We start from the raw sequence: 25,747 nt of genomic DNA on the forward strand, positions 1-25,747 counted from the left end.
TCACTCTCACCACCTCACACCAACTTCACAATGCACCACAATGCTTCACAAATCTATTTTTGTGTGTAGAAGAGGTCTCCTTTTATAGGCCAAAAGGGCTGCCCTCTCTTATGAGAGGCAGCCATGTGTAGCCGCCCTTGTGTAGATAAGTCCAAATCGGACCCTCCAATCCGCCCATGTGTGGCCGCTTTTGAGAAGACAAGTCCGCTTTTGAATTTGGCTAGCGGCCACCGGCCATTGACTTCCGACCACCGACGACCACCGGCCATTGACTACCGACCACCGGCCAATTGGCCAACCGACCGGTCATTTTCCAACCACTTTCCGGCCATAATATTCCAACAAAAATGAATATTGCGACGAAGCCTTGGCCGTGATAATTTTGGTTTCCAATGAGTGATTTTTATTTCCGGCGAGTAATTGGAGATCAGTCTCCATACTTAACAATCTCCCACTTGGAGACTGATCTCCAAACCAAACTTGTGACTGCTTTCCATCCTGGCTTCTTATCCTTGAATGCCGATTGAAGATGAGCAAAAGCTCAACTTCTCCTTGTTGACCACCTTTGTAAACACGTCTGCAGGATTTTCACTTGTATGCACCTTTCCTAGCTTTAGCTGTCCCTCTTCCAAAAGAGTACGTATGAAGTGATATCTCACCTCAATGTGCTTTATCCTTGAATGAAAGGTTGAGTTCTTTGCAAGATGGATAGTGCTTTGGCTATCACTGTACAAGACACAATTGTCTTGTTTGAATCCAAGCTCTTTTAAAAATCTGTGAAGCCACAAAATATCTTTGCTTGCCTCCGTCATTGCTACATACTCTGCTTCCGTGGTAGAAAGTGAGACCACTTTCTGCAGCTTTGAAGCCTAGCTTACTGCTGTGCCTCCAACCGTGAATACATAGCCAATAGTGCTCCTTCGAGTATCTTTGTCACCTGCCATATCTGCATCAGCATACCCTTGAAGAAAAATATCAGTTCCTCCAAAATACAAAGCATTTGTTGTTGTCCCTTTTAGATACCTAAGTATCCACTTCACAGCTTGCCAATGCTCTTTACCTGGGTTGTCCATGAACCTACTCACAACTCCCACTGCATGTGTAATATCTGGCCTTGTTCAGACCATAGCATACATTAGAGAACCTATCGCTGCAGCATATGAAACTTTGCTCGAGGTTGGCCGTGAAAATTTTGGTTTCCGGTGAGTGATTTTTATTTTCAGCGAGTGATTTTTCTTTACGCACAATGGCTTCTCCTCATAACGGGGGCCTTACAAATGTGTGTTCTTAATACAAAAAATTACAAGGGGTAAATCAGGATCCATACTTAACAGAGAGGAGCTGTGTGCCTACCAAATATAAAGAGCATCAGTTCACAAATATATATTAAATGTATGCAATGTAGTGTGAAACCACTGCAGGACTATGTTACTATGTTTTAAACCATAATGACACCAAAGTGGAGTAACTACATTGTAGAATATTTGAAGACTCGAACCATCTAGAATCAAATTGATTGAAATTGAAGCCTGTGACTGTGAATTTATTTCTAACCATCTCTACAAAAGTGGTAAAGATGGGCAATTACGAATGTGCGCAACAAAATGTGAGTACATAGCAATAGTTGAACAAGCATATGCAAGTTAAGTAAGAGGTCATTTTTGGCGACAAAATAACAAAAACAATAACGGTTGTTTGTATCTGGTGGCATATTTTGTTTATGGATGTTGAAGCCTATATCAAAAGATATGACAAATATAGTGCACCAAACTACTTGCCAAACAAAATGAAATTCTTTTACAACCTACGATGGGGCGAAGAGCTTTTGCAAAATGGGGAATCAACTTTGTGGATACCATAGCTCCACCTACCTATTGAACAAAAAGTACAAGACAAAGAACGTGAAGAAAATTGCTTCAAGGAATCGACATCGGCTTGCTCCTTTCCTTAGTGTACATTGGCTATTGTGAGCTACATAGAGGATGAGTTAACCCTGGTGTTAGCCATCTATATCGACCATACACAGAGCTCCATTTATAGAAATTTCTTGTAACCAATTTTTTAATTCAATTAGCAATGTTGTTCTTGGTTTCAATTTCCAAATTGTGTAGCTTCTCTTGTGTTTTGGTTCTTCCCAATCACTCTCTCATAGCTAGAGGCTTGGTGATTTCTTGGTTTCTCTCTCTAACTGCTAAATCCCTGACATCTTTGGTGAAACTAACGTGAAGCAAGCCAGGGTGGGATTTGTGATTGTGAAGATGTCTATAGCGCAAGAGATAGCCGTGCAATAGAGGATGCAATAGTTTATTGCTTACATGCAGCAACAACATGCCGCCTAATAGCAATTCCATATGAACGAGTGAATTCGGAAGGCTAGGCAAGTGGTAACTAACAAATTGTAGGATTTTGAAAGTAGTGACGTTTCAATGTTTTGTAGTGTTTATGAACAATCTATGGAGGAGGATAACATAATTAACGTGCATGATGAAATTGAATGGTTTCAATTGATTGCAATATCACAACTTAGGGCTCAAATTGGAAAGATTCAGCTTGCACGCTGTGCTAGCTGGCAAAATTTTAAGTAGGTGTTGCGAGAGGAGTACTTTCTTGAAGATTCTCAGAAAATGACCAAGCAAATTTTTATGAAGTGGGTGTATAAGAAAACTTAAGGGCTTTAACCATTTTAAACCACTTAATCATGCTCTATAGTGCTTGGAAGACTTTTACAAGTGATTACAAGTTTAAGTGCTTCCAAGTGGTTCATAGTGCTTCCAAGTAATTCCATGTCATTCCAAGTGCATCTAAATGTTTTTGTGTTTCCTTAGCGCTTCTCGGTGCTTCTGAGTGCTTCATAGTGATTTTAAGAGATTATAGTGATGTTAAGTGCTTCTAGGTATTCGAAGTGCCTCTAAGTGCTTACAAGTTCTTCATAGTGCTTCTCAATTCTTCCATGTGCTTTTGAGTGTGCTGAAGAGTGCTTCTAAGTGCTTCATAGAGCTAATAAGTGCTTCCAAGTGCTTCACTGTTACAAGACTGGGCACCCTCTTGTTGTATGTGGTTAACACGAGCAATCAATGAATAAAAAAGAATAGATTATTTGTTTGAACTATTGACCAAACTATTGACCAAACTATTGACCAACCACTTTGAAAGAGTTTGATGCAGCTACTTGAAGACCCAACGGGTGATTTAGCCTTAACTTTTGATTGGAAAAGGTAAACATGATTTTGAAGTGACAAATGAGCATGGAGAAGCTAATTGTAGTTTATCCTATGAATGCAATTTAAGAAGAATCAATGGAGCAATCAACCCCTACAAAGCCAAGCTAGAGGAGTCGATTCTTGACAAGCTGGTAAAAGGTACACAAGAATTAAATTTGAATTTGAAAGTTGTAAAGCTTGAAGGTCTAAGTACAAAGGATTATACATTGGAACCTAAGCATCATCCCCCTCCATGTAGGGATGGAGCTGGTTGTTGTATGTGGTATGACAATTTGGATCATGCACGTAAAGATTGTGCAGAACTTGATGGAGCTTACAATAAAAATGTGGTTTATTGGAAGGATTGAAGGATCTATCATAGGAAACGAGAGTGCATTTGCTTGAACTATGGGAGAGGTGATATGAAGCATAAAAGGGATGGAGACAATGCATGATCCTCAAAGAGGGATACCATGTACAAGAAGAAGAAGAAGGAACCTACTTTCAAGCCGATTGTTTCTCTTGAAGTGGTTATGGAGGAGGTTCCAAAGGACAAGAAACAAGGTTAGCCTAGAGGACCTTATAAATTGAAACCTGATGTTGAATTGGCTATTACAGTTTTTTTTTTTTTGAGGAGCGTTTCCTTAATAGCAAGGTGGAGCTTGCATTGAGAAACATCTTGGGGATAGCCAATCGTGAATTTGATTAATAAATCATTGAAATCATTAAGAGAAATTGCTAACTACCAAGTGAATAGGAATTTGTTTCTGTCAATAGTAAAATGATATGACATATTGTCATATTGAGTAAATTTTGGATGCTTATGAAGAAGACTCTGAAGATAAAGGGTCTAAAGTGGTGGTGTCCTTCAAAAAAATCACACTTGAGGTGATACATGTTCATTTAAAATGAAGATGAAGATAATGAAATTGTGGCTAGGAGTCACTTTTCAAGGACTCATTGGGCTAAAGCAATACTGAGAATATAGCTAAACTTGGCGGCATTGAGAAGCCAATTTTAGCACTTTTAGACCATGATTTTGAGATTGATATTATGAAGAAAAGCTTGTACCAAAGGGGAAAGTGGCCTATTGATGTGGATCACAATTGGCGGATTCAAGCTACCAATACATTGCCAAGTCATGTTTATGGTGTATGTGCAAATGTGAAGGTAACTATTGGTGGATATGTTTGTGATGAATATAACCTTTTTCCTATCCACAACTGTGCATATGGAGACAAATGTGCCGGTCAACTTATGTGAGGATTCAAAGTAGGAACAATAAAAGAGTTGTTCATTTTTTGATTGTGTGTGTTTATCATGTCATAAATAGAAACAATCTGCGAGATTAACCTTTGCCAAACAGTTTTTCTTTGAGGTTTTTAAGGCTAACATCTAAAGGTTCAATGTCCAGGATGACAAGTTTTTGTGTGTTTGGATCATGTCATAAATAGAAACAATTTGCGAGATTAACCTTTGCCAAATATTTTTTCTTTGGGGTTTTTAAGGCTAACATCTAAAGGTTGAATGTCCAGGATGACGAGTTTTCTAAGTGGGAAAAAACAAATATTTTGAATGTCCAAAGTGAGTGGCAAGGATTTTATATGCTTGAACTTGATGATGTTATTTCAAGAATCTTTGAAGAGGTTTCTTGTGTGACACTATGTTAGAGAATGAGGTTAATGGCAACTTTAGGTTACAAAATTGAACTAAAATTGAAAAAGTGCATTTGATGGAAATGTATGACATTCTTACATAGGTAAAAGAAGACTTGGAAGATGTAGTTGAAGTTCACGTAGACAAAAAGCACAAGACTTTTGCAAAGAAGCTGAGACCGCTGGCTACACCCTTACTAGGAGGTAGGAACAAAGTTATAGAGGAAGCTTCTTAGTAACCTATGCTGATTGATCCAAAGAACATTGGACACAAATTTACTAAAGACACATTGAAGAAATTGAAGATCGGAGAAAATGATTTTCTTACCTAAGAGGAGACCAAATGATTTCAAGAGATTTCTTGAAATTCATGGTAAAACTTTTTGTTTATGAGAGATTAGATGTGTAGATCCAAATGTTGTCGCATCTATGATTCTATTTACTATTCCTCATATTTTTTCACGAAGGGATCAAATGCTTTCAAGAGATGCTTGCAGGTCATGGTCATTTTATTAAAAAAAAGAGAGATTAGATGTACATATCCAAATGTTGTTGCACTTATGGTTATATTTACTATTCCTAATATGTCTTGGAGTACACCCAATTCTTGTTTCTAAAGCTCATTTACCAAAGCTTATTGATTTTCTTAATGACAAGATACATGTGGGTATTTTGGAACCATCATGTGCTCCAAATTAGAATAGGTGGTTTACTGTTCCAAAGAAGAATGGTGCTTTAAGGTTTATACAAGACATGCAATCAATAAATAAGGTGAAATGTGGGTATGTGTCTCGTATGTGTCCAATAGTTAATGAATTTGCTGAGGCCTTTGCATAAAGGGCTTATGTACTTTATGGGTGATATTTATTCCAGTTATGATCAATTTTAGCTTGCTTTGGAGAGTAAGAATCTTACCACTATGCACGCACCTCTTGGTTTGGATGTGTAGTCTACCACAGGGTGGGTGCAACTAATTATATTGCTCATAGGATGAAAGGTATGAATATAGTGTTGAGAGAGTTTATTCCTCATATTACTATGCCTTCCATCAATGATTACCAATTAGAGGTTGTGAAGAAAGTTCAAAAGATGAGGTAAAAGATTGGAGGGGGCGAAAAAAGTTTGTTGCTCAACACATTGCTAATTTAACAAAATGCTATCCAAGCTTGAAGAGGCTAACACTTTCAAGGAAAAAATCAAATTTTGGGGCTAAAGAGGTATTTATTGTAGGACATATGTGTAGTCCAAATGGAAGAAGGCCAAGTCGAGTGAATCTTTAAGCTATTCAAAAAATGAAAGAAAGATGCACTTTAGTTACTAAAAGTTTGTCAATTTTTAGATGCTGATGTGTTCTATCTTATTTGATCACCTCACTTTGCCTATGTTACATAATTATTATACCAGTTGTTACAAAATGGGAAAAGGGTTATGTGGAGAGTACATACAAAGGATACCAAGAATTTGAAAATGATGCTTCTTGAGGCTCCTAACTTGAAGAGGTTGACTACAAATGTGGAAGGCCAATGATCTTGACTATTGATACTAGTCGTGTTGAGATTGGAAGAGATATAGGTCAATATGATGAAGAAGGTCATGAGATGTTGGCATTGTGGTCACACATGGCACATTAGACGACATTGCTTCAGATGCATGAGGTAGCAGAGGAGATGTCTGTGACATGTAGAGGTAGCTTTAACACATGTTAGAGAGGCAATTGCAGTGTGGTAATATACTCCAATGACAGTGATGTAACACTTGCCTCGAGTATATCTCTTGAAAACATGTCTATGGATAACACACTTTCTCTATAGTGATGACCAAGGTGATTTCCATGTCACACCATGTTGTGAGTGGTTTAGTAGTTTTTCTAGTGGTCATTGCCAAGCGACGCATCATACACACTTCATCGTGTGTAATATGTTCCTCAGTTGAGTCACAATTTGATCTTGGTGAGACAATGGATGGTAGGTACTGTTTAGAGAAGAATATTTTCACATGCATTGCAGATCACTAGTGATTGCGCAAGGAGCCCGGGGTGGCTTGGTCTACCCTATCCATGTACTTGAGATATGAGACGACATAGTCTCAATTATGTTGCAGGCATGTCAATGAGAGACAAGACAAGCCTCTTTCGTGTGTCTCCAGATTGTTGTGCACGATATTTCTATTGATACAAAGTTAGAGGGGCCATGCTCTAGACAGATACATCAGCTTGATCCTCTTAGGACAGAGATGCCCCCTACCATGGAAATGAGCGATATAGAGTTTTTTGACATGCTCATGCTAGAGGCTTATATGGTGATGCTAATTGATGCGTCCATGTGTGACGAGTTCTGATGGTGATGTAATGAGCATTGAGATACCTATTGCAAATAGATTGACAGAGGTCACTACACATGATGTTGATGTGATTGCCATAGATATGCTGGCAGAGATTGCACACTTTTCATCAACCTTTGGGACTCTCATGTACAACCTCTTACTATCAAGACCCGACATAATAGTAGCTATAATGGGAGCGTTTGCAGTTGGGGCTATCAGCCCAACAATGAATGACACTATCATGATGCATCATGGAGCAGTGCAGGTCATTACAAGATACGTGCAAGATATGCATGTTGATTTTGGTAGGGATATATGGTTTTGCACACAGCTAGAGCCTACGGCGGCACGTATTGACTTCCAGAGAGCCAGTGGACATAGGTTGAGACAAGATTCCTTCTATACCTCATGTACATACTACTAGGTCCTATAGTAGTACAACTTATCAGAACCTTCACCTTTAAGCAGGAGATTGTTGGGGTAAAGGTAGTGTGCCTCTTACCCTAGATGGATGTGCCATAGGCGTCCAACCGCCCATAATCGTACACACCTTATTCTTTACTAGATAGAAGAATAAGGGAATCTCTCATAGATTATTGTGATGGGTTGCTCCATTCACATTGTGTGCTCCTCTCTCTCTCTCTCTCTCTTCCCCCCCCCCCCCCCCCCCCCCCCCCGGCCACACGCACCGCATTCATGCACCCTTCACAGAGAGATTGTTTCATGTTTGGGATTTCCACTTTCATTTAGCATTTCCAATGAGAAATGAACTGCATAAATGTTGATGAACTAAGGGATAGGATGGCAAGTATAGGAAAAGACGTTGGACGATCTTGATGCATCATAGTACCTTGCTTGGGTGATATTAAGAACACGATTTATTTAAAATTAATGGAAAGAATCATGCATTTTTATGTATATTTCCTATCAAATTAAAAAATCCATGGTGAACATTGTTGTGGTAGCATTGTTTTCTCATGAATAACCATAGCCCACAGCTTTTAATCTTGGTTCATGCTCTACATACTATTCTTGCCTGGACTATCTCTTTACCACCTTGCAAACTCTTACCTCAATTTCTCTAACTATTTCTTTCATGTGAAGATAATATTGTTGATCAACAGGCTAGTTCCATAAGCACCTAAAACATAGCTCAAAGTAACATGGTCAACTTCCATTCGCCTGGATTTTTCTAAATTGAAAGCCTCTCCAAGCTATGTTACAAGGCCGTTAACATTTTCAAAAGCTTCCTATACTCACTCTCATAGGAAGACCTTGGCGTAGACAAGGCTACACTGAGATAAACCCACAGGATACCATCCTTAGGATCACATTGGGAGCTTGCAAGTTGGAACACTCCAATATTGTTCTTCATTTATTGCATACATTTGATGGACCAATGACAACTACAAGATAAATAAGCACCAAGTTTGGAATGCACGATAGGCAAATAAGTTTAGCCATCACAAGGGGGGCATCTACAACAGTAAGGCCAAGGGAAAAACAAAAGATAACGTAGACTAGGAAATTCCAAATGAAGATTGGAATGACTAGCAAGAAGCTCAAACCCGCATTTTCACAAGAAAGCTTCAAAATTGACAAAAGAAAACTTTGCACAAAATGATTTGGGACCTTTTTGGCCAAAAGAAGAAGGCAAAAACCAAACCAAGCACACCAACATGACCACAAACACTTGGAGAACCCATTTAGATCCACTATTGGCCAAGTGGCACATAACAATTTAAGATTCAAAGGAGGTTTTCCAAGGCCCAAATCAAGTCAAACGTGATGCTAGTATATTGTGGGGATGTTTCAAGTCACCATAAGGAGAGGAGGTTAGAATGCAAGTGCCAAACACTTCCAGATGGAAATTACATGGAGCACGGGAACATGTAGACCACCTTTGATAGCTATTTGGGCTAAAGAATACTTCAAGCTTGACTCTTGGGGTCTTGACTAACAAATGTCCCATGAGCTTCTTCGCATTCTCAATGACTAAGGGTGAACATTATCATTGATCTCAAAAGGAAACCACGAGTGGTTCACCTCACCCATAACCTTATTAAGAAAGCATTGCAATGAGGTTTGGGAACCAAACGTTCACACTCTTACCCATGATTGCAAGATGTGACTTTCAAGGAACATGCCACAAAGAAGCCAACGTGAAAGGACTTGTTGTGTCAAGAAGTAACCATGTCCACAACAAGCAACAACATGTCCTACTCAAAGATGTTCACCAATCCAAAAGTGCAACTGGCAAATGATTATAGAGAGCAACATCTGAAACAAAATGTTTTGATCTTTGACATGGGTCAAAATCTACTCCACAACATGCAAAAGGTTGCCCACAACATCCTCATATCATGCAAGAGTAAAGCACAAAAAAATAAAAAGCCCTTCCTTGGATCCTTTACCACTAACTAGGATAATATTTCTACCATTAATAAGGAAAGAATCTACCACCATCCATGGTAACGCCTGTTCAATATGCAAGAAGAAAAAGAAAAAGAGGGACCACAAAATCACGATCAAGCTGGTCATTTAGAAGGTGAAGAATCCCCAAGGAAGATGTCTTTGAAGGTGTGGAAAGCTGCCAAATCTAAGCTTCAATATGGCATAAGAGGAAGGTGGTCAATGCAATCATGCAATAGGTGTATGAGGGGTTTTGAGAGCTTTTCGGAGAAAATGAGAACGTGTCCACAATTCAAAGCTCACTTATTAGAGGTAGACCAACCAAGCAAAGAGGCTATTGAATCACAAGAAGAAGAGCCAAAAGATGAGCATAAGGAAGGGTATTCAAGAGCTACCAACCACTATAGCTCAAGAACATACCCATACCAAAAAGGCAATCTTCTAGAAATTGTTCGCATGAAATGATCACTTGCAAATGATGGCCCAGAGCACTCTTATGTTGGCTTAGAGCCCAAGTCAAATCATTTTGTTCAAGAGAGGTCAACCTCACCTCCAAATACCGCTCCTCTTTTGGGATTATCGACCTTGATAAGAGTATGGGAAAGGGGTTGATGATGAGACTGCAAGAAGTAACAAGAGAAGAAGTCACAAAATCAACAAAGGACAAGGGTAAAGTAGTGCTAGCATATGATCAAGAAGAAGAGGCTAAGCTTAAGGTAACAAGAGACAAAAAATCTTAAAAGTTTCATACAAATCTATCAAAACGAAATAAAAAATGCGGTTGAAATAGAAGAAGCTCTTCTCAATGTAAGAATTTAAGAATCTCTAAAGGAAGCTCAAATTGAAAAACTCAAGACCAATGGACTTAAAGACCGTCACAAACTCAATGTTCCAAAGCAAACATCCAAGTCAAAGACACCTCCACCAAAAACTATTGAGGCCCAACGTTGCAAATCTCACATCCAACATTCCCAGAAGGTACACAATGAGGCTTTATCCATGAAAAACTCTCCAATCCATAACCCAATGTTACAAGAACAAGAAAAGGAAGACCAAGATTTGAAGACACTAGCGGAGGTGATAGAATAAGAAATTGAACTAGAAAAAATGGGAAAGAAGCCTACGGCCACCTTACTTATCGAAGCACTTTTATCATGTAGACCTAAGGGTCAAGATCTCTCGTAACCATAAGGAAGGAGTTTGAGACGCTCAAAAGAAAGGGCGACCAAGTACAAGGAAGGCTAGCTATTGACGTTGAAGCAGGAAAAACCCAATCCTCTTCTCCTATCATGCAATGGCCATTTGCCCTATGTGCAACCAAAGCCAGAGCAAGTGGGACCCACTTAACCAGAATAGGGTTAAGAAGAAAGAGGCCAAAAAATTATATTATTGGCGATTGCATATGCATGAGATTCGATAAGTAGTCCAACAACAAATCAAGCATGTAAGTCTTTCGCTCAACAAGGCCCCTTTAAATAGTGAACAAAATTTATGATTAGGGGCAAAGAATATTATTATGCTATGATCAACATAAATCGCAAAAATGGATGATCAATCCCAACAAAAAGCGGTATTGGATAAAGGTTGCTCATGTAAACAATTGTTCAAGATTTTGCCTCAACTCTTCGAGCATTCAATTTACATATTCCTACCCAGACTATGGAATCATTACTATGAAAATAGCAATTGGAGACTCCACAAGCCATTGTGTTGGTAGAGAAAACGACCCAGAATGATATGGAGCAAATAGATGCATTTCAAATGTCATTTTTTTCATTCACGCTGCTTGCTTGTAGTTCTTCTAGTTAGGTCTTTTCGAGCTAGGCACCATGTGGCATCCCCTTGGTGCTACTTTTGTGGTGTTGTCGTGTGCCACTTGCAATTTGCTAGAGAATCTAGCAGGCTTCTTTGAACTCGCTTCCCTTCTCCAACTTTTGGAAACAATTGACAACGATGTCTTGCAACAAAACTATGAACACAATTTTTCTTTTACATGAAGGGGCAGTCTTGCATTCTAATGAGACTTTGCAAAGTGTACTGCAATTTCAAAATTATTTTGTATATTCTTATAAGAAAGTTAACATGTTGCAGTCTTCAATTAGAACACCCACTGCAAAACTCATCTTGAAGCTTTTGAGTCTGAGGATTGCTTTACACCATAAATGTAACATTGCACTTAAAAGCCTTATATTACAAAACTACTAATATATCAATATCACCTACAGTTGGCTAGTGCTTGATGGTTATGGGTCTGCCTAGTATGTGGAGCTGAAAATCAGCTTGATCCATTTGAGGGTATGCCTTGCGTCTACATGAACAAGGGACAAGCTCACACTCACTCAAAGCTCTAATGAGAGCAGATTCACCTGAACTTATCTTGGTTGGGCAATCAAGGACAGGCCACAAGATACAAGAATTACAGCTTGGCACCTCTCTCTCTCTCTCTCTCGTTGTGAGCCGTGTCACTGGATGTGTGTGTGTGTGTGTTATAACCAACATGCTAATCCATACGCCCATTCAGTTTGATTCCAGCTGAACAGCCCCACCTGCACTACCATAAAACCAGAGAAAGAAGTCACAACTCATAGCCATCTGGTTCGTTTTGGTAGTGTGTGTGTGTGTGTGAGAGAGAGAGAGAGAGAGAGAGAGAGAGAGAGAGAGAGAGAGAGAGACCTTTCAAGGGGAGTGTTTCAAACGCTGATGGAGTGTTTGGATACTTGATTCGAGGTACTAATGTACCACTTTGCTTGATCATGCATGCTTGCTTTTCTTCCAGTGGAAAGCAAGCCTTCAGCATGGAGAAGACGTGACTATTAAGCCTCCTCACCTTTTTGCCATTCTCAATGAATGTCTCAAGGTCCTGTTGAACGGGCCAGGTTTGTAAGACAATTGAAGCTACAATATTAAAAACTAGCATAACACAAATTTGAGAGCATACTGGAGCATATGAAGGAGATATTTGTTTGATTTTATCAGCAAGAGTCGCTTGTAGCGTTGACACAATCTCAACTTCTGTCACATTAAGTGCATGATAAACGAAGTCGAGCAGTTCAAACCGTAAATGCTGCCCAAGCAAGTATATAATGGCACAGCCTCCCCAAGCAACCGCATCACCAAAGCGTTCCTGATTAGAGATTGAATCTTCAATGGGTCCTCCACAGAATACCTGTTCATAAGATAAAGCCTCAATCCTTCAGTTCCAAAAGGTGGCTTATAAGAATAGAGTAATTTTAGAAAAGCTGGAGTGCTTTAGTGATGGTCTCCTTCCCCGTGGACCACCACTTTCGTGCGGCGTGAGGAGCCCCCAATCCTTCACAATGGATGACTATGTTCTCGACATCAGTACATGAGACATACACATGTTGAGAACATGAGTTCTCATGGAGCAAGACATTGGTGCCCATGTTTAATAATGTGTCATGACATCCCATGGTGCTAGGGGACCATTTCACAGTACAGAACAATACAAGTGGCCAAAACTGTCAGATGTCAAGAAAAGCTTCTTAGTGTGTAACAAGTTATATGCATGTTTAAGAGACCAAGTTTTCAAAGCCTGACAACCTCATGGATAAAGGGTCGGAAGCATCTTAGGCTGCAGAGACATCCATACCAATTTAAGATTCTATGTAATGCATATAGCAATGGCTATTTAATGTGAATAAAAATGTTTCATTTGTTGAACCTAGGCATGATGTGTAATCAAAGGTGACTCCATTTCTACTTGGCAATTCTCATGATTTACGTCAAGCTTGTGTTTTAAATGTGCCTTTCTACCAATAGGATCTTTGAGCTATGTAAGACAACAATCTGGCACAATGCAAGAGTGAATTGAGAAACCAAAACGGAAACATGTGACTTTAGATTGAACATAAGGACATAGACATGCATGAAAAATCTTGTGTCTTTCATGGTTATTATGGACTTACAAATTGAATTCCACTGTAAATGCGATGAAACTCCTTCGATGAAGTGATTTCCATAAGTCCCACTTTAGAAGTTGCGTTCCACTTGGAACGTACGGTATCCAATGTCTTGCTAAGGAAGTCCAGGGCATACTCCAAAATGCTGCCAGACTCTGCTTTCTTCATGGCAAGGGATTCTGCACCGAATTCAGTTTAGGACCACGAAAGTCAAGTCATCATTGTTATGAAAAGCACATTGCCTACATTCCTTAAAGCCACCATTGTCACCTGCAATTTCTGCTTGTTTACAAAGCGTGAGAAAGGAAGATGAGTCCAAACAGCCTGGATGCATCAAGATGGCATTGGTTGCGTGTCTACATATGTTAACAATTGGACTTTTTTGATCCTTAACTAACACACGATCCATCTGCCTATCCCCACCAGGAGCAAATCCCAAAAACGGAGCGTCTTGCATAAACTGTTCAGTTTCTAACTCTTGCTGCATTCAGTGTAAAAGAAAACTGAAATGACGTCCAAATCGAATAGCACAAGATATAATGTATCAAGTGAAGCTTACTAAGGACAGGACTTTACAATAACTGTGTCGAGAAGACTTAGGAAGAAAATAAGGCTGCCTGTCTCTTTCAATGTCTGTAGCACTTCCGCTCTTCCCTCAAAATTGATTGCCCATTGTAACTGCTCCTGAAAGCTAGTCAGACACCCTATAAACATGGAATTATTTAACAATGCTGACAGGAAGAATTTCAACATTTTCAGCATGCTTAAAATAACTATTCCGCCAACTTTACCTGCTACACCTCCATCATATGAGGGAATATGGATTGCCTTAGGGAGTTCAGCTCGGAGCTCGGCAATTTTTGGTTCCAGAGCCATAATCTGGCAGTCAAAGTTTTCTGTTTTCATATCAAAGCACTCAACCACCTAAGAAGAACTAATCCTATAATTCTGGAGATGGCTACTGTAATAATGGTAAAAATATAGAAAACTTCAAGATTTCCAAATTATTGAGACAAAGATCTTGACCTTCTGGGAAAGAAGGTCAAGAACAGATCGAATCAACCAGGCCAGCGAGGATCCCAGAAGTTTTGCAATGGCAAAAAAATGGGGTAATCCAAAAAACTTGCTGTACAACTGTGATAGTGCTGCATATGCAATGTTTAAATCCTGCCATCACGCAAAGAAGCAATCAAACAAATTGCACTGCTTATACTCGGCACCAAAATCGAAAAATCAATCACTAGACAGACAAACAATTACCTCTGAGTCGTATTCAAAAACAAAAAATTGCATCATTCAACAAATAGAAACAGAGCTGTTGAGTACTGAGTGTCATTGATTCTCAAAGGGGTTAAAGGCAGAAAAAATCAAGTTTATCTTTAATGTTTTTAGGCTTGTTAATAACCTATACAACCAAAATTTACAGCAATATCTATCTTGAAAGAGTCAGAGAGAGTTTCTTTTCTGAAGCATAAAAAATTTCAGGTCCTTGTGATTGGCCTATATGGTGCCCCTCTTTCTCTGCCTTGACATGTCACAGCTCATCAATGGAATTCTCGAGTACTATATCCTGGCCTCATTCCTGACGACTTGGTGATAAGGTGTAAGCTAACAAAAACAGATCTTATCCTTTTCTTAAGAAGGTATGGATGATGTCCAACCATTGAGCATATGTACTCCATGGTACATATGCATCATTGAAAAATCACTTCTTTTTTTATCTTGCTTTGAAGCTAGGATGGAAGAAAGTGGTATTTCAGAGGCTATGATGCATTATTCTAATGTGAAAGCCACTGTGATTGCAGCTCTCTATGATGGTGCCCATAAACAAACTACCCAAAGAATCTCACGGCTGTGTATGATTTTGTTGATCAGATAAACTCATTTACTGAAGAGAGGGTGATATGTCGCTCATACTCACTCTTTGAGAAATTGCCTCTGTGAGGCTGCAAACTCTTAGATAAACAATGTCATGTAAGCTTGAGATTCGATCTTAAAGCAAACATGTGTGTGAAGATATCTCTAGGCACTGTAATTTTGTTGAGATGAGAAAAGGTAGAGGTTAAACTGAAGCTGACATATCAAAGAGCCACCCTTTTGTCCTTGCGTCTTCAAATGAACCTAGTCGTCAAACACCATCTTTTTTGGGGGAAAACAAAAAGTGCATACAATCTGTTCATGTTGACTCGATAAGCTGTCTTACAAACAACTGCCCATATCAAAGAGCATCTATTTATGTCACCACACCTTGCATGTAGATGTCACTAAACCTTTTAGCTTATCATTGAAGGGATTCCTAGTCAAAACCCTACAGAAGTCTTTTATATACTTGGAGGCTTGCAAGAACGATCCGAAAATACCAAAATTTACATTAGCTTCCTGGCATGCAAGACACCCAATTATGTCTAAACTTAAATTTAAAGAAGCTGCATTTGCTATCTCCCAGTTCTTATTCATTCCATGTCAATCTTCAAAAGTCGGTGGGAAAGTCTCCTAAAGTCTTTTTTAGTATAGAGAGAAGGTAGAACTACAAAATACTCTTATTCCTCTTTTGACACAAGGCTTTAAATTTTTTGTTAAATCAAACCCAACAAGACGTATTCGCAAAATGCACCTGGTCTGCACATGTCAATTGCAGAGTTCTTTAGATGCACGGACAACTATAAAAACAGTTTATGTTATCCTACCTGTCTGTACATGTCAATCCCATATTCTTCTTAATACTTTGAAAGCTAGAGAGAAGTTGAGATTTTCCTACATGGGTACCGCATAAGAAACTCGATTTGACATGCGGTGCCGATGGCCTTGAGATATGCCTTTGACAGTTTTTGGGTGACCTTATCAAGCGTTGTGTAGTATTGCAGAGACAGAAATTCGAAAGGACATCATTTTGTAACTCCGCAAACACCTACAAGCACACATACACACATGGGTATAAAGCAGAAACCAAGGAGAATGTCGATAACAAACATTCCAAAATAAATTGATAACTAACAAAGAACTCTCTCTCTCTCTCTCTCTCTCTCTCTCTCTCTCTCTCTCTCTCTCTCTCTCTCTCTACATTTGCATATGGCCAGGATACAGTAGAGTACACAGATGCATACACATACCTTGGGGTGGTATTTGCAGGACCGAAGTTTACTCTTAAGAAAGCAGCGGATGCTAGATTATCCAGAGCCTCTGCAGCCCTGGGAGGGTTGGAGAGGATGTGTTCACAAGTACAGTTTCAGGAACCACGAACAAAACTTTGGCTCTTTGATACTGTGGTGGCTTCGGCTATGCTTTATGGGGTCCAGATTTGGGGACCATCTGTGGATCAGGATAATTGGGAAGTCAATGGAGAGACCTTTGGTATCTATGATTTCCCGAATGATTAGAGCCAAGGCCTCCGTACCACACGCGATTACCCAAGCGGAACTAGCGGCCCCTCCTATAGAAATTGAAGCTCTTACCAGATCAATGTCCTTTATACATGGTTTGTGGGATACAAATAATGGCCGATATACTAGACTAGCCCTCGAATCCTCTCGACAATTGGCAATGAAAGGGGATACATCATGCTGGTATGCGCAACTGTCCTCGTGGTTTCAGAGACATGGGTTCAGTATGGAAAGATTGCCCCCCTTCCAATAGTCTCTTGAGGCTCCATCACTGGCAATTACACGAAAGGAGATTAATAAAATCATCCCACAAGATCTTATACAGTTGGATACTAAGAGGACATGGGTAGACCCTACACAAGAATTGGGCACGAAGATGGCCGACTACAAAGAAAACTTCCTACAACTATCTGAAGATGGATTTATGATTCGCCCGAGTTACATGGATACCCACCTGTCTCATGGGGTGAGATGTGCTATTGGTCACATTCGTACATCCTCACACCAGTTGGAAATTGAATTTGGCAGATTTAGGGGAATCCCACCTGAGAGCAGAATTTGCAAGTTATGTGGAATGGAGCCGGAGACAGAATTACACTATATATGCCACTGCACAGTATACTACGAGATACGTGGGCGTTTTCACTGCCTCTTTAAAGAGGGCTTTGAACCTCTAGATAGAATCATGCAATACCAAGATCAAAGATGCTTAGGCTTGTACCTACTGGAACTACATCGGCACAGGGATAATCTAATGAGAAGACAAAGAGCACTACAGCCTCAGAGGCAGATCACAGACTTCTTCGGATCGAGAGAAGCAAGAGTGGAAGGGGAAGCAAGAGGCCAGCAGCCAACACAAAGGAGTACCCACATTCATACCAAAGGCACCCTAATTGACAGAGCAATTGAGCTTAGGATATCGAGACGACCACGACCAAGATGCAGAAGCACACTTCACCGGAGGAGACTACAACAAAGGATTAGAAGCATTCTAGCTAGACACCCAGAATGATCCTAAGAAGTTTATTTAATACTTTGTATTTAGTTTCACATTTAAATTTCACACTTTTCACACTTAGTACTTCAGTATTAAGGTACCTAGACATTGTAACAGATTCACCACTTTTGTATCAGTTTGGTCTCATAGGTCATTCTGGCCTTTTGAAGACGTTAATATAACATTTCATTTCATTTCATTTCTCTCTCTCTCTCTCTCTCTCTCTCTCTCTCTCTCTCTCTCTCTCTCTCTCTCTCTCTCTCTCTCTCTCTCTCTGCCGCCCTGCACCCTCGCCTGCTGCCCCTGCCCCTCGCGCTCCCCTGCTGCTGCGCGCTACCTGCCCTTCTCTCCATCGCACTGCCCCCCTGCGCCTGCCCTGCGCTCCCGCTCCCCCCCCCCTCCAGTCTATCGCGCTGTCCAACCCCCCCCCCCCTCCCCCTTTTTTGTCTATCCTGGGTTAACCCCCCCTCCTGCCTATCGCGCACCCCCCTTTTTGTCTATTGCTGATTATTTTAGCCTTTGAGCTTTTTATTTATTGTATGTTTAATTTTAGTCTATCGCCCACCCCCCCCCATCCCCCTTTTTAAATTTTCACTTTCGCGCCCCCCCCCCCACCTCACTCTATCGCCTATCGCTCCCCCCCCCCCCCCCGCTGCTTCTCTCTCTCTCTCTCTCGCGATGTCTCCCCACCCCCTGCTCTCCCGCTGCCGCTGCCCCTGCCCCTGCCCCTGCCCCTGCCTCCCGTCCGCGCGCTGACCGTGCACCACCGCCCTCTGCTCCCCAGCACCCGCCCCTCCCCCTGCTCGCGAGCCGTCCCTGCACCCCCGCCCCCTGCTCCCGTCCTCTACTCACCCGCGTTGCCCCCTGCACTCCCGCCCTTTGCTCGCACGCTAACCCCGCGTCCGCCCCCTGCGCATGTGTCTATCGCTCTCTCTCTCTCTCTCTCTCTCTCTCTCTCTCTCTCCTCTCTCTCTCTCTCTCTCTCTCTCTCTCTCTCTCTCTATTGCGTATGACTATCACGATGTCTCTCTCTCTCTCTCTCTATCTATCGCGCTGTTAATTTTCTTAACGCACTAACCTTTTAACCCCCCATTTTTGTTAAGTCTATCGTTCAAGTCCCTCTCCCACTCTCTCTCTCTCTCTCTCTCTCTCTCTCTCTCTCTCCCCCTACCCCCCCCCCCCCCCCCCCCCCCCCCCCCCCCCCCTCCCCCCCCCTTTCTCGCCCACACTCTATCACGTTTTTTTCCATTGAGGGCACCTGGCCACACCGCCTCACGCTCCACCACTCGTTGCGATCGCCGTCAGTGTGGGTGCACACGTACATCCAGTGACTCCCAGCCGCCACGCCCGCTGCTAGGGTGGGTGCACACGTACACCTAACTCCCTTGCGGACGACAATCAAGCATGAGGAAGATGAACGATAAAGCCGACCCTCTAGAGGATGCCATTCAAAAATGCAAAGAGGAGATGACGGAAATCATGACCAAGATGAACCGTAACCTCTGGGGCTCAATAAACATACTCGAAGGATGCGTGCTGACCCAAGAGAGCAAGATAAGCACACTGGAAGGCCGAGTGACGACCCAAGAGGAAGAGATCGCGTCACTCAAGAAAGAGCTCGCCGAAGCACGAGCAAGAAACACACTGGAAGAGGGCGAACTGCAACCCTCAGTAATCGAAGAAATCAACACGATCAAGGAGCAAGTACGGGCCATCAAAGAAGGAGAAGAGCAGCATAAAGAAATGACGATCTCTTGGGTGGATGTTCTTACCAAAACTCAACAGAAGGCGGACGAAGCCGAGAAATGGATCAAGGTGGCCAAGAAAGGAAAAGGCAAGGAGATAACGCCCACGCCCACACCCAACAACATCATTAATCAGACACTAGAGGAGGAGCAGAGGAGAAGGGTGCGCACTTAACATGTGAGAATCTGAGGTCTTAAAGGCAAAGGCAATGTGGACGAAGAAGTATTAGAACTCACAGCCTTGATGGGGATTCATCAGCCGACGCACACAAGGGCATGGAGAGTGGGCAACATAAAGAAAAATGGAAGCAGTGGAGAAACCTCAAAAAAAAGAGCACTCATCCTCCGTTTTCCCTCCATGGAAGCAAAGAAGTCATTCTTGAAGAAAAGACCAACTCTTAAAGAGACTGGCATCTTTCTCGGGGATGATCTCACCCTCTCGCAGATCGCTCATATGCAGGAAGTAATGCCAGAGATTAGAGCGGCAAGGGAAAAAGGCAAGATCGCTTTTTACCGAGACAGAAAAGTGGTAATACTAGAACGACGCTCCACATGACGGTGCGAGACTTATGGGACCACACTCAAAGTAGCTGCCTGGAACTGCAATGGATCTCTGCGTCTTGATGTGGGTGCCTTTGAGGATAGCTTTACTGGAAGAGACATCATCTTTTACTCTGAGACAGACCAGGCCCCAGGGCAATCCATGCCTCACATCAGTGGATACAGGTGGGAGACAACCTACAGACAAGAGACACGCTCAGAGCACAGAGGGCGGGGGTCGGGAGGAGTGGCAGTGTTATTTAGAGAGGATCTGCAGCCACTGATACATATAGCCCGCAGGGACGAGCAGGCTAGGTACATGTGGGTGAGACTGAAAGCAGAGACAGGCAGATACCTCTATCTAGCTATTTGCTACTTTCCCCCGAGTACATCAGTTTATGCATCACCCAGAGGACAGTCCCCTTTCTTTATTTTAGATGATGACATATGGGAATTCTCTAGGGACGGTGACATTATCATCTTAGGGGACTTCAATGCTAGGACTGCCCATCACCAGGCAGTGTTTTATGATACTTCAGAGGAGATGCTAAGAGAGCTAGATGTGGTAGAGACGGGCCTTTCCAGACTATCACACGATGTGGAATGTACTGATTATGGGCGACACCTGATAGACATGGGCACTGCACATGGATTGGCCATCTTGAACGGCCTACAGAGATTTCCTGCTTCGGGAGGTTTTACATGCTTCCCACACAGACATGGAGCCAGCACAATAGACTATGTCATGGCACAGCCGAATCTCATCTCTAGTATCCAGGATCTCACAGTTGACCCCAGACCGATCGGGGTGGCAGTGGATCATGCTCTAGTGTCGATGACCATCTCCTTCCAGTTCAGGGTAGCACACAGGCCACGAGTAGCAACCCCTACTCGCTACACATTCACATGGGAGACAGATTCTGTATACATGGACGGAATCTACAGACGCCTATGCACTAAGGACCCGGGGCGACCTCTGGAAGAGCTAACTACTATACTAACATAGACATTACAGCCGAATCTCATCTCTAGTATCCAGGATCTCACAGTTGAGCCCAGACCGATCGGGGTGGCAGTGGATCATGCTCTGGTGTCGATGACCATCTCCTTCCAGTTCAGGGTAGCACACAGGCCACGAGTAGCAGCCCCTACTCGCTACACATTCACACGGGAGACGGATTCTGTATACATGGACGGAATCTACAGACGCCTATGCATTGAGGACCCGGGGCGACCTCTGGAAGAGCTAACTACTATACTAACACAGACATTACATGAGGCAGCAGCAGAAGCATACCCACACACCCAGCCTGAGCATAGCCGCTGATCATGGAGCATGCCTCAGAACAGCTGGTACGATGAGGAGTGCCGCCAGACTAGAGCCAGACTTCAGAGGGAGGTGCTGTTGGGGGACGTCGCTCACGGACAGTCACAGATTGACTTCCGACGCCTGGTGCGGCGGAAGAAGAGGGCTTTTTTGGCTCGACTCGAGCGGGATCTATATCAACTATTCGTGAGTCACGACTCACGTGAGGCGTGGCAGCTCTTTCATGAGCAGTCCCCCCCCTGCTATTTCCTCCACAGAGACCTGGGGGCAAGACGCATCATCTTTGTACACAGTACCTGGACAGCAGGCCCTTCCCAACCCCCCCAATCCATGCCCACACGCATGTGTCTTTTTCACTGCTGAGATGGTGAAGAAAGCTATTGACAGGATGAAGACTGGGAGAGAATATGATCATGATGGCCTAGTCGCTGAGCATTTCATGCATGCCAAAGACCTACTAGCAGAGCTTCTAGCAGTTATGTTTAACCGGGCCATGTGTGAGGGCCTACCAGACTTTTGGAGCCTATCTACGATCGTACCTATCTTCAAATCAGGAGACCCCATGGAGCCTGGGAATTATCGCACTATTATGATTGGGCACACACTGGCACGGTTGTATGCATCCATTCTAGAGCAACAGCTGAGTAGATGGGCAGAGAGGGAAGGGATACGTGCAACTGGGCAGGCAAGATTCAGGAGAGGCTTCTCTACTCTTGACCATATCCTAACACTCAGGGCCATCATCGAAGAAGGCAGATCTCATGGGAGACGGATCTATTGTAGCTTTGTGGACTTCCGCAAAGCTTTCGACACGGTACCCAGAGCTAGACTGATGCGCAGACTACAGGAAATGGGAGTACCCACAGAACTCATTTGGGGGATCATGGCATTGTACAGATCAGTAGTAGGACATGTACGCACCCCGGAGGGACTTTCTACACCGGTTCACTCCACTATTGGGGTGAAGCAGGGCTGCCCGCTCTCTCCTACTCTTTTCGGTATGTATGTGGATGAGGTTTCTGACTACATTGACAACGATGGGGATAAAGGTGCTCAGTTGGCAAGGACATGGATTCCACTTTTGTTATATGCTGATGACATAGTGTTGATCTCCGAATCTCCAGAAGGAATGCAACGTCAATTGGATGCTTTGCATACGCTTGCCCACGCAAGTGGTTTGTCTGTCAACCTGGGTAAAACCAAGGTTATGGTGTTTAATACCACCCCACAGTGGATCAGGAGGTCAGCAACTACATTCACATACGGCCAGGAGACTATGGAGTACACAGACGCTTACACTTACCTTGGAGTGGTTTTTAGCGGACCTGCATTCTCACTCAGAAGAGCAGCAGAGACTAGACTTACGAGAGCCCACGCAGCATTGGGTAGATTGGAGAGGATGTGTTCGCAAGTTCAGTTTCAGGAGCCCCGGACGAAGCTCTGGCTCTTTGACACCCTGGTGGCTTCAGCATTGCTCCATGGGACTGAGATATGGGGACCTTCACTGGATCACCACGGGAGGCCGGGTCACTCAGACGGATGGGGGAACATGGAGAAACCTCTCGTCTCTATAATCTCGCGGCTCATTAGAGCCAAGGCATCAGTACCACGGGCCATTATCCGAGCAGAGCTAGCGGCCCCCCCACTAGTGGTAGAGGCGCTCACCAGATCAATCTCCTTCATAAACCGCACATGGGAACTTCCCAGAGACAGATATGCCCGCATAGCACTTGAGTCCTCTCGACAGTTAGCCATACAAGGAGATACAACATGCTGGTATGGGGAGATGACATCATGGTTTCAGGCGCATTTCATTTCATTTCTCTCTCTCTCTGTCTCTTTAGTGGCTAAGCATTTCATGCATGCCAGAGATTTACTAGCAGAGCTTCTAGCAGTTATGTTTAACCATGCCATGTGTGAGGGCTTGCCTGATACCTGGAGCCTATCTACTATTGTACCTATCTTCAAGTCGGGAGACCCTATGGAGCCTGGGAACTATCGTACCATCATGATTGGACACACACTGGCACGGTTGTACGCATCTATTCTTGAGCAGCAGCTGAGTAGATGGGCAGAGAGGGAGAGGATGCGCGCAGCCGGGCAAGTAGGTTTCAGGAGGGGTTTTTCTACTCTTGACCATATCTTGACACTCAAAGCCATCATTGAGGAGGGTAGATCGCGTGGGAGATGGATCTATTGCAGCTTTGTGGATTTCCGTAAAGCATTTGACACAGTGCCCAGAGCGAGATTGATGCGCAGATGGGAGTACCCACAGAGCTCATTTGGGGGGTCATGGCATTATACAGGTCAATAGTGGGGCATGTACGCACCCCAGAGGGTCTATCCACACTGGTTTACTCCACTGTTGGGGTGAAGTAGGGCTGCCCGCTCTCTTCTACTCTATTTGGTATGTATGTAGATGAGGTTTCCGACTACATTGAGAGAGATGGTGATAGAGGTGCACAGCTGGCGGGGACATGGATTCCACTATTGTTATATGCTGATGATATTGTTTTGATCTCTGACTCTCCGGAGGGGATACAACGTCACCTGGATGCTTTGCATAGGTTTGCCCAAGAAAGTGGTTTGTCCGTCAACCTTGGTAAAACCAAGGTCATGGTATTTAATACCACCCCACAGTGGATCAGGAGGTCAGTGCCTGCTTTCACATACGGACAGGAGAAGGTGGAGTATACAGATGCTTACACTTACCTTGGAGTGGTTTTTAGTGGGCCAGCATTTTCATTGAGGAGGGCAGCAGAGACTCGATTGACCAGAGCCCGTGCAGCATTGGGTAAATTGGAAAGGATGTGTTCACAGGTCCAATTTCAGGAGCCTCGGATGAAGCTCTGGCTCTTTGACACTTTGGTGGCTTCTGTATTGCTCTATGGAGCTGAGATTTGGGGACCTTCACTGGACCATCATGGGAGGACAGGCCGCAGTGATGGATGGGGGGACATGGAGAAGCCTCTAGTCTCTATGATCTCGCGGCTCATTAGGGGCAAGACTTCAGTACCACGTGCTATTATACGAGCAGAGCTAGCTGCCTCCCCACCGGTGGTTGAGGCGCTCACAAGATTGGTCTCCTTCATACACCGCATGCGGGAACTCCCCAGAGACAGATATGCACGCCTTGCACTTAAGTCCTCTCGACAGTTAGCCATGCAGGGAGATGCAACATGCTGGTATGGGGAGATGACGTCATGGTTTCAGGCGCATGGGTTCAACATAGACAGATTGCCTCCTTTCCAGTACTCACTGGATGCGCCCTCTCTGACTCTTACACAGTCTGAGATCACCAGGCTCGTTCGCCAGGACTTGACCCAGCTAGACACCAAGAGGACATAGATACAGCCAGTACACGAGCTACGTACAAAGATGGCTTTCTACAGAGAGCATCTCCTCCAGCTTACGGAGGATGGTTTTGTCACGATGCCCAGATACATGGACACTCACCTGTCCCATGGGGTACGATGTGTTATTGGCCAGATATGCACATCTTCACTCTCTCTCTCTCTCTCTCTCTCTCTCTCTCTCTCTCTCTCTCTCACACATGCCAGAGATCTACTAGCAGAGCTTCTAGCAGTGATGTTTAACCGTGCCATGTGTGAGGGCTTGCCTGATACTTGGAGCCTATCTACTATTGTACCTATCTTCAAGTCGGGAGACCCTATGGAGCCTGGGAATTATCGCACTATCATGATTGGACACACATTGGCACGGTTGTACGCATCTATTCTTGAGCAGCAGTTGAGTAGATGGGCAGAGAGGGAGGGGATACGCGCAGCCGGGCAGGCAGGGTTCACGAGGGGTTTTTCTACTCTTGACCATATCTTGACACTCAGAGCCATCATTGAGGAGGGTAGATTGCGTGGGAGACGGATCTATTGTAGCTTTGTGGATTTCCGCAAAGCATTTGACACAGTGCAGATTACAGCAGATGGGAGTACCCACAGAGCTCATTTGGGGGGTCATGGCATTATACAGGTCAGTAGTGGGGCACGTACGCCCCTCAGAGGGTCTATCCACACCGATTCACTCCACTATTGGGGTGAAGCAGGGCTGCCCGCTCTCTCCTACTCTATTTGGTATGTATGTGGATGAGGTTTCTGACTACATTGGGAGAGATGGTGACAGAGGTGCACAGCTGGCAGGGACATGGATTCCATTATTGTTATATGCTGATGATATTGTGTTGATCTCCGACTCTCCGGAGGGGATGCAACGTCACTTGGATGCTTTGAATAGG

General features: G+C 43.3%; 1 protein-coding gene across 1 annotated transcript in view; it reads right to left on the bottom strand.

Annotated features, from left to right (window-relative positions):
- Positions 1 to 11,627: 11,627 nt before the first annotated feature.
- PIR121 (transcription activator) overlaps positions 11,628 to 25,747 on the bottom strand; it is a 108,654-nt gene continuing 94,534 nt past the window's right edge. Inside the window, exons 23-31 of the mRNA XM_086487152.1 lie at positions 16,268 to 16,417; positions 14,536 to 14,676; positions 14,301 to 14,388; positions 14,086 to 14,213; positions 13,780 to 13,990; positions 13,516 to 13,688; positions 12,528 to 12,755; positions 12,263 to 12,449; positions 11,628 to 12,135 (exon numbers count right to left, since the gene is read on the bottom strand). Coding sequence (XP_086343278.1) covers positions 12,107 to 12,135; positions 12,263 to 12,449; positions 12,528 to 12,755; positions 13,516 to 13,688; positions 13,780 to 13,990; positions 14,086 to 14,213; positions 14,301 to 14,388; positions 14,536 to 14,676; positions 16,268 to 16,417 — 1,335 coding nt within the window. The 3' untranslated portion in view covers positions 11,628 to 12,106. The remainder of the gene's footprint in view (positions 12,136 to 12,262; positions 12,450 to 12,527; positions 12,756 to 13,515; positions 13,689 to 13,779; positions 13,991 to 14,085; positions 14,214 to 14,300; positions 14,389 to 14,535; positions 14,677 to 16,267; positions 16,418 to 25,747) is intronic.

The sequence above is a fragment of the Adiantum capillus-veneris genome, chromosome 17 (genome assembly GCF_014529385.1).
Source record: "Adiantum capillus-veneris isolate H3 chromosome 17, ASM1452938v2, whole genome shotgun sequence".
NCBI classification, from domain to species: domain Eukaryota; kingdom Viridiplantae; phylum Streptophyta; class Polypodiopsida; order Polypodiales; family Pteridaceae; genus Adiantum; species Adiantum capillus-veneris.